General features: G+C 41.9%; 1 protein-coding gene across 1 annotated transcript; it reads right to left on the bottom strand.

The window, feature by feature from the left end:
* Positions 1 to 7,935: 7,935 nt before the first annotated feature.
* Positions 7,936 to 9,458, bottom strand: LOC133779926 (uncharacterized). Its single transcript, XM_062219822.1, has 2 exons — positions 9,087 to 9,458; positions 7,936 to 8,685 (listed from the first exon to the last, which is right to left on the bottom strand). Exons 1-2 carry the CDS (start codon positions 9,456 to 9,458, stop codon positions 7,936 to 7,938), a joined length of 1,122 nt encoding a protein of 373 aa, XP_062075806.1.
* Positions 9,459 to 10,322: the final 864 nt, after the last annotated feature.

Below are 10,322 nucleotides of genomic sequence, written 5' to 3'. Positions count from 1 at the left end.
GATTATTGTTCTTATCGATTTTCTCTGCATATCATCCCAAAGAGGTCTTCCTGTCAATATTCCAGCTCAAAGGACCATAAGATTACCACTATCATCAACATTACAGGCTCACACCACCTCTATGTTAAACTTCGGTAGGTAGCTTTTTAATGACTCCCACGGCTGTTGTCTGACATTGGTCAAGGTCGAGGCCTCGGGCCTAATGCCTACTATGGCTTTGAATTATTTTTTAAATTCCTTTGCCAATTGATCCCAAGACAAGATTGAATGCCTTATGAATTTATCGAACCAGTTTTTCGATGGTCCTATTAAAGTAGTTGGAAATAACATGCATCTGAGCTCGTAGCCAATGTTGTTGGTTCGCATGATGGTGTTAAATGTGCTCAGATGGTTGTACAGGTCTAAGTTCCCATCAAAAGGAGCTACATGGGGTATCTTGAACCTGTACGTGAATGGTGTGTTTGAATATGTGGAGCGAAAGGCTCAAGCTCCTCATCGGAGTCGTCGGGATTTTCCTTGTTCTTTTCATCCATAAAGAGCCTAATGCTCTTTCCACCTGATTAATTCTCTCCTGGACCAAGTCCACTGGAGGTTGAGCTTGTGCTTGGGGTATCTAGTTATTTTTTATAAAAACTCCAACTCCTTGTCCCGGTATAGGGTTATAGTGGTTCCCATGTACTGGCTGCATAGGTTCTTTTTGGTTGTTTAGATGTTCACGTAAATTGGGGTTCAGGGGATTGGCTTGCCCCCGATTCAAGTTCAGATGATCTCAAAGATCAGGATTATTGTCATAATTCCCAGTATTCCTGGGTTCGGTATTATATTCACTTACAGACCTAGTGAGGTCTAAGCTCCCACTCATAAAACTAACATTTCGTTCTGGTTGAAGGGCTCGATGGTTACGAGGTGGCTCTTACACCGGCCCTCTTGCTCTAGTTGTTTGTGATCTCGACATGTGGCTTCCTGCTAGTTTGGTGACCCTATGTCCTCAGGTTGCCTCTCGGTCGCCCCCATGTTCGGGTCAAATTTGATGGTTCCCGTCTCGGCTGCCACTTCGAGATGGTCTTTGTGGTGCTTCTCCCTTGCCTGGTTCCTATTAGGAGCTGGCTAGGGTGCCTCTTGGAGTGGTGAGGAGTGCTTATGGGAGATGGTAGATGCCTTATAGCGATGGTGGTGGCCTTCCATTGTTGGGCCTAGAAGGTCCAGAATTGGCCCAGAATGGTTCCAGGTTATTTTTGACAGATTCAGGGTTAGTGCTCCGAGCAGCTGCGGGAGCTCGGTTATTCCATGTTCCTATAGTTACCTCTGTCGTTGGATTTCTAGCAGTATTCTCTTGAGTATTCCTCCCTGGGAGATCGTTCCCAGGGTTTTCCCTGGGCCTTGGCTGGGTCTGCTGGGCCCCTTGTTCGGCACTCTTGGCGGTCGTGCTCCCGCGGGGGCACCCTCTAGGCCTCCGGGGTGGCACCTAGACCTCGTCGACCTACCTAGACAATTATTCATTGTGTTGTATGGCTTCTGCCAACTGCTGACACAATTGGCGACCCCCTGGAGCTAGATAATGCACTCCCCTCGTCTGTGTCGTGATCTTTCATTGGTTGTTTCCCAAGCCTCCGGGGATAATTCTAAGTTTGAGGAGTTTGCTCCTCAGGTATTTAGGGCAATGGTCGCCCACCAGCTCCTGGGTTGTTCGTGGCAGCCATTGGCAATGCAGGACGTTTCTGATTAAACAATACAAAGATTTGCTTAATGCTCTCAACGAAAGCACCAAACTATTGATGTTGTTTTTCGTCAACTTAAATTTGAAGAGCATTAAACAATATTTCAAAAAAGAAGAAAAGAACAGTAGAATTTTCACGTGGTTCAATAGGTAAAATCTGCCTAGTCCACGAGTCAATATTATTGATTCGTAATACTTTCTCAAAGCTTTCTTAGAGAAATTCGACAGAGTATTCTCAGTGCCAATTTGTGCGTGAATACAAATGAAAATTTCCAGGCTATTTATAAGCTTGGTTGGGAGAATATCTTCCTTTAGGGAAGTTACAACCAATTATTCAAATCTGAAATAAATACATAATATCCCATGAAAATTGGGATTTAATACTAGATAATAACAAATCCCTAAGGAATAGGGATCTCCTGATAGCTGTTGTGTGCAAAACGCGTTGCTGACCTCGAATGCAAGGTTAGCGCGCTTTCTAGATCGACTAATACTTCGAACTCGTTATTCCGGTCAGCCTCCTCTTCAGCTAGTGGTTTCATCGAACTCAATATTCGGAGACTAATATATTCGAGCTTACAAATAAGGCTTGAATAACACCCATATGTGTCGGAGAAGATTATTTCTTTCGAGCTTGATCCTTGCCTTTTAAACTTGTGCTCGATCGCCAACAAGAATAGGTCAGGAATCATGCATATTTATACAAGTGTTCGGCCACTGTTTGTTATTTTCGACCTTACGCTTTACGAGCCTATATTTCGAGACTCATTTATTCATCATCAAAATTTGGGTGTAATAATAATAATAATAATTTTTATTATTTGTTTAAATTAACTTTTTTCTTGTAATATTTATTCGATAAATTATTTTGTTAATTTTATTTTTAATAAATATCTTGTAAATTAGTTTGTCAAAAAAATATCTTCTAAATTAGAATTAAATTATACGTTTCTTTTATATGAATTTTCTTTTTTGACTTTATAATTGTTTATTTTAGCAAATATATATAGTTGTATAGCGAAATCGTAATATTTTCTTCAATTAATTAAATTTTATTATTAATGGGGAATATATTTTATGTGAAAAAAAAGATGATATATCTGAAAGCTAAAAACTAAAACATTAAGCATAAATATCAAACTATAATCTAAACATCAAGATATTATCCACGGTATATAACTATTTTGCATAAATATGTAGCTAAAATTTAGTATTTAAAACTTATATAATATATACAATCAGATTTTTTTTTCAAAAATAAAAATATTTAAGGTTGTTGGAACATAAAACCATAAGGAAGAGAAGTAAAGATGAGGAGGCGGAGTACATGTTGCTAATTTTGGGATATTGGATGTATAAATTCGTATTCACAAAAAATGTTAAAAAGACATTGTCAATATTTGGCTTAAAATTTGAGTTTGGATTTGGATTTTATTTTTGAATACATTCAACTAATCATATATTTTTGTGGGACCAACAATTTTTATGTTTTTGGATTTGCAAATTTGCATCCAAATTAGCTATCAATTAACTCCCAAGTTTTCTCCAAGAAATTCATAGAGAAAGTGGTTGTCTTGAGAATTTCAAAGGCTTGTCCAATCTCAATTTCATTTCTTCTTAGAAAAAGCCTCAAGCATTAATGGTGAGCTAAGAAATAGAGAATTTGGACAGTGATATGAGCCTTATGGTGTTTCTCTCCCAACATTAACTCTACAAGTGGTGTTATTCTTTTCATCATAGATTGGATTTCGATCAACGATTTGCACTTGCTTTCTTTAAGAATTTTCTGGATTTCTATATTGTAAGTTTCATTCCGAATTTATCTAGATATGTGGTGTAAGTTCACTCTCCCCCAACACAATATCCATTTGAAAGTATTTGGATTTTGAGTTTTCGAGTGGGTTTACGAGGTCGTATTAGGCCTTCAAAAAATAAAATGACTTTTATAAAAATATCACAGTTAAGAGAATATCAATATCACAATGTGCAAATATCACTATTACAATACACTACAAACCAAACATTTCCAAGTTCAAAAATCAATATCACTCATAATATAAATCAAACACCCAAAACATACACACATATATATATATAAAAGATAAACCTTATAAGACTTGAACTCATTCCATCCTTGAAGTTATGGTAGATTTTAAATCCTTCAGGTGCCATGCGTAGGGTCAAGAGGGAGGGGCGTGTCCTATGGATGAAGAGAATACATGGTGAGCTAGGTTGACCAAAACATTAGAAAGAAAGAAAGAGAAAGAGTACGCACACAAGGATGACGGTGGCTAAAGAGTACGCGCACAAGGATGACGGTGGCCATAAAGGTAATAAAATGTGGTGGTTATGAGGCCATAAGAGTGAGGGATCAGGAGGGTCGTGACAATCTAGACTATGCTTTAGAGATTTAGAGTGAAACATAGAGATAAAGGCAGGAGGAGAGAGAGAGGATGGAAACTTAGAGTGGGCAGAGGGGGGAGAGAGGTATAGGGTGAGCCGACAACTTAGTTATAGGTTTTTGGATTTTGAATTAGTTTTTAAGTTTTTTTTTTTGTAAAAAAATATATATATTGTGGGCATTCAAGTATTGGGTTTTACCCGAAATCTAAAAAAATTGAAATGGGTTTATGTCCCCTATTTGAATGGGTGCTACGAGTCTTGGGTTTGGGTATGGGTATTACAGATTAAATGAGTTTCGGGTATAAGGGGTATGGGTTAGACACATTCTTTAGGATATGTGTCACAGGGTCAAATCCACACTACGATTTTTTTTTGCCTGTGATGGCCTAAGTCACGAGACTTAGTCAGCCAACAACACACTCTAACGCACACACAAACAACAACACCGAGTAAACACCACACACAGTCAATTATCAAGTGAACACAAACACACAACAAAAGTAAAAGGCACACACAGTTTATGAGAGCCCTCTCCCAACTTTGTATATTACTCAAATACAAAGGTACAAGTGTTTATGCACCAGACATCACATTCTCTCGATGTCTCAGGCGCCTAGGCTACATAAATAACATGCCAACAGAGGCATCAGTTGACAACCCCAACCGTCTAGGTGTTAGCTAGTCTAACCAGCTTGCAACATGTCCCTCAGGCAAGCCACATGCCCCCTAGACAGACACATGTTGCTCAGCCAAGCATCTGGGTCAAGGACCATTAGATTCATCCTTCCAAGGATCTAGGCACACCACGTGGATCCTTCTCATAATTCCTAGTAACCGTCAAGTAATCGCTTGGTCACATCAGTTCATGAGGCACACTCATCAGCCACCACGTGTATGCATTGTCGCGCGCCAACTAGCAACCGTGCGCGCGTACACTTTTAAGCTTGGCGCCAACCCCATAGTACTTGATTCCCACATTTGAATAAGCTTAGCCATACCTCAACATAGCCTTGACACCATCCCTAGGCCATGGACGAAGACCTCCCCTGGGGCACAAAGGTCACCCCCCTAAGGAGCATTCTGGAGATTTAACCCCTGGCAAGAACATATATGTTGGGAGACATATTTCCATTTTTTGAAACTTTCCCGAACAAGAATGTTCAAGCCCTTTTAACCTCACATCCTAGACCCCTCTAGGATCATTGTCGACCATACTCCGCTCAAGGATTCTCTGTTTGTTCTGTGATGTTTCTGTTCACCAAGACCTGCGCCCATGCGTGTATATGCGCAACCTGTCGAACGCATGCCATCCTAATGCGCTCACCCCCATCTGCACGCTCCTATGTGCGCACAGCTTGTTGAGGGGCTAACAGACCTCCCCCACCAGAAGAACTCGACGTCCTCGTCTAGATGCTTTGAAGATAGGCATTAACCCGGTCCTCAAATTGCCATAAGGACACAACCTTCTCCCAAGTAGTGTCTACTACCTCCTCACCTTTCCATTGAATCAAATATTTTGTTCTCTGATTCTTCTTACTATCACCAAGTACCCTGTGATCGAGCACCCTCTCGACCTCCTTCTAAAATTGCTTCCTAACTGTTGGAGGAGCTCGTACTTCCTGTTGTCTTGAACCTGAAGCATCTTCATGAAATTTCTTTTAGAAGCTCACATGAAATGTCGGGTGTACCTTGAATCTCTCGAACAACTTTAGTCTATATGCCACCGCTCCAATTTTCTTTACAATTTCGAAGGGCCTGTCGTACTTCTGTACCAACCCCTTGTGGTAACATTTGTCTGTCACCTTTTTCCATATATGGGGTGTAAGCTTTGACATCACTTTATTCCCAACAATAAAATCTAAATCCCGCCTGTGCTTGTCAACGTACTTCTTCATCCTTTTCAAAGCCTTAGCGAGGCTGTCCCTTTCTTGTTCCAGCATCTCAGTTCTATCCCTGACAACCCGATAAGCCACTGGACAGGACCCTTGGGACTTCTGTTTTGCCACCTCATGCGACATTAGTGGTTTTCTTCCAAACACCAGCTCTACAGGACTCACCCTTGTGGGTGAGGACTGGTGAACATTGTAGCAATACTATGCTGTATCGAGAAACTCCACCCAATCCCTTTGACTCGCAGTTACGTAGTGCCTCAAATACTCCTCCAATAATTGATTCATCCGCTCGATCTGACCATCTATTTGTGGGTGATTGGCAGTAGAAAAATTCAAATTTAAACCCAGCCTATTGAACAAAGTAGTCCAAAAATGTCCTATAAACTGAGAATCCCTTTCACTGATGATATCAGTAGGAATACCGAAATACTTTTCCACATGTTTGATTATCAACCCAGCAGCCACCTCTACTGGACATGCGTGTGGGGATGGAATAAACACCCCATACTTCAAAAAATGATCGACAACAACTAGAATCGATCTCATTCCATCTATATTTCGAAAATCGACAATAAAATCCATATTAATGCTTTCCCACATGGATATTCCGGAATAGGCAGAGGTTGTAGCAAGCTTGCCTCCCTCTTTCTTTCAGTTTTGTCTTGCTGATAGAAAAGACACGTTCAGACATATCCTAGGCCAATTGTAAGACCTAGACAACAAAGTCATCATTCTTCCCACACCTGGATGTCCCGCCCATTGTGGATCATGCGTTTCTTGCAACAACTCGATTCTTAAACTCCCACTCTTCGGAACAAACAACCTACTACCTTTGGAATGTAGCAAGTAATCCTCTAGCCAATATCTGCGCACCAACCAATATCTACGCACCACCCATTCAGTGACATACGCTTTTAGTTTGGCATAATCAGAATCGAGCAAGGACTGCTCCCTCATCCGGCTAAGAAAGGTTGTCTCAACCTGAGACAAAGCTGCAATGTAAGCTTCCACTTCTTTTCAACTAAGATCATCGATGACTTGGTTTTTCCTCCTCAGTCTATGCACCCAGACAAAGTCGAATTTGGCTAAATACTCTTGCCAACGTGCCTGCTTTGGGGTCAGCTTCTTTTGAGACTTGAAATTGGTGTTGGCCACATTTTCTGTAACCACAGTGAATCTCATCCCTAGAAAATAATGTCTCTAGACATCCAGGCAATGAACAACTGCTGCCATCTCCTTCTCATGCGTAGAATACCTTTGCTCCGCATCTCTAAGCTTGCAGCTTTCAAATGTGATCAGGTGCCCCTCATGCACTAGTACTCTGCCCAAAGCCCTGTCAGAGGCATCAGTGTGCACCTCAAACGATAACTCAAAATCAAGAAGCCTTAGGATAGGCTCCAAAGACACTGCTACTTTCAATTTCTCAAAATCTTCTGTGCATTCCTTGGACAAGTATCATTGCCTATCACTTTTAAAAAAAAACTCACTTTTTTCCTTCTTTACATACAGCTTAAATTATCTTTGCTTTGAGAACACCTGCCTCAGATGTCTCACATGTTCAACCAAAGTGTTACTATGGATAACAATGTCATCCAAATCAACAACCACAAAACGATCCAAAAACTCGTATAGAACATCATTCATCAAATTGCAAAACATTGCATGGGCATTTTTCAAGCCAAAAGGCATTACTAAAAGCTCATATGAATCATACCTTGTCACACATGTAGTCTTTAACTCATCCCCTGGTGCGATCTTTACTTGCCAGTACCTCGACCTGAGGTCTAGCTTGGTAAAGTACGTGGCTTTGGACAACTGGTCAAACAAATTCGCAACATTTGGTACTTGGAATTTGTTCTTCACTGTTACCTTGTTTAATGCCTTGTAGTACACACACATTATCATCGATTTGTCTTGATTCTTCTAAAACAGAACTGGGGCACCATAAGGAGCCTTAGATGGTTGTATTAACCCAGCATCAAGCAACTCGTCTAACTGCCTCGGTAAGTTAGCCAATTTTGCAGGACCCATCCTGTAAGGGGCCTTGGCCGATGGCCTAGGCTCTGGTTCTAACTCAATCTTGTGGTCAATCGCCCTCCTAGGCGGCAACTCTTTGGGAAACTCTGGTGGCATCATGTGAGCAAACTCCCCTAACACCTCTGCCAAATAATCAGGTACTTCTACAGCCTGGTCAGGTTTGATCTCGATCAATGCCGTGACATAAGCTTCGTTTCCCCTCTTCATTCCATATTTGAACTGCTTAGCCAACTGCAGTTCGACGCCCTTCACTTTACTTTGGTTTACAGAAATTTCTTCAAAAAAACATGGACTTCCCTCATCACATATCATCATGCCTCTGAGATGTGGTGCCAGCATGGCCTTTGCCGCACTTAGAAACTCTATTCCAAGAATCAAATCAAAATCATCAAGAGGCACCACCATAAGGTTGCACTCTGACTCCCATGTGCCAGCCTTTAGTTTGATGGTAGCTGCTCCCTGTATCGACTTTACCTTTGAATTCATAGCCTTCAACTTGGTTGTACTTTGAAAAATCTCAAGATCCAATCTCTCCACCTCCCGATGTGCCACAAAGTTATTCGTAGCACCAGAATCCACCATGGCCTTCACTTCCTTTCCATTAAAAAATGCCTTGACGTAAAGTAACCCTTTGAACTAGGATGTTTTCCCTGTTGTCAATGCATTTAGCAATTGCGAAGGATTCATACGGGATGGTCCTTCTTGGTTTGCGACTTCTCTTTCCTGAGCAACCATTGCATTCACTTTTCCCTAGAACTGACATTCCCGCGCCATGTGAGGGCCCTGAGAAATGAAATAGCTCACACTTTTCCCTCTGCCCTGGTTGTTAGGGGCATTGGAGGAACCTTTTTATTGTTCTATGGAAAACCCTCCTTGCTCTTTCCCTCATTCTTCCATCCTTCCTTGAACCCCGAACTCTTGTTGTTCTTTTTCCCACCGGTCGACTTCTTGGTTGCGTTTCCCTACCAAGTCTGGGTCGTGTACTTATAATCTACAAGTTTCTTAGTGGCAGTGATGGACGTGGGTAGATCTATCACCTCCTGCATCCTCAATTCAAGCTGTGCCCAAGGTTGTAATCCTGATAGAAAATTAAACAACTTGTCCTCCTCGGACATGTTCTTGATATTCAGTAACAAGGAACTAAATTCCTTGACATAATCTCGTACTGTCCCCATGTGCTTAAGCTTCTTGAGAGATTCCCTGGCAACCCATGTAGTGTTGCAGGGAAGGAACTGATCCTTCAGTTCCTTTTTCAAGACTTCCCAGGTCTTTATCGTGGGTTGGCCCGCATTAGCATCATCTTCCATCCTGGTACTACACCATAACTTGGCATCACCCTGAAGATACATGTTGGTTATTGACACCCTTTTAGAATCAGGGATCCTTGCAGCCCTGAAATATTGCTCCATATCCCAAACTTTTTTTTCCAATTCCTTGGAATCCCGACTTCCATTGAAGGTTTTCAGTTCTGGCACTGTTATCACTAAAAAATACGAGGATGACGTGGCGAATGAGAATGGGACACGTGACAACACAAATCAGGGAAAAAATGATAAAGTATTGAGAAAAGACCGACAGACAAAAAAGATAGGTCCAAGACCTATGGGGAAGTCGACCAAGCCTAAATCATCTAGGGGTGGTCAACCTGACCCCTACCCCTAGGGGTGCTTGGCCTAAGCAGGCCCAAGAGCCCTAGAAGTGGTCAGCCTCAGTATGCCCAAGGATCCCTGGGGGTGGTCGGCCTGACCCCAACCCCTAGGGTGGTCGGCCTGACATGCTCAAAGAACCACCTGGGTGGTCGGTCCACCCTATTCTTCATAGGGTAGTCGACTCAAACCCCCAAGTACACTTCACTGAGAAATACTCACTCTCATTCAGACTGAGATCAACAGGCCTAGCACCCAAAAGGTCACAGGCCTAGCACCCAAAAGATCAACAGGTCCAGCACTTAGAAGGTCACAGGCCTAGCACCCAAGTTTGGGTCGTAGGACCTAGCACCAAAGTCTCACATACCAATAGATACTTAACATCTTCCCATAGGTTTCTATCGTGCATTATCCACCACGATCTAGAGAAACAATGAGAAGACCCACGATCTCATAATCATGGGGAGGTGGACACGTATCTCCACTACCTGATAATCATGTATCAAACCACGATCCCAGTATTACTGATCATGTAACAGCCCCTGGATACTATAAATAAAGGGCCCAAGGCTTCATAAAGGGGACTTTTGGACTTTTCCCTTGGATCATTTTTTCTGGAATTTTGGA

The sequence above is a fragment of the Humulus lupulus genome, chromosome 5 (genome assembly GCF_963169125.1).
Source record: "Humulus lupulus chromosome 5, drHumLupu1.1, whole genome shotgun sequence".
NCBI lineage: Eukaryota > Viridiplantae > Streptophyta > Magnoliopsida > Rosales > Cannabaceae > Humulus > Humulus lupulus.
Note: the sequence above shows the minus strand (reverse complement) of the source record. Positions and strands in the feature narration are given on the sequence as shown.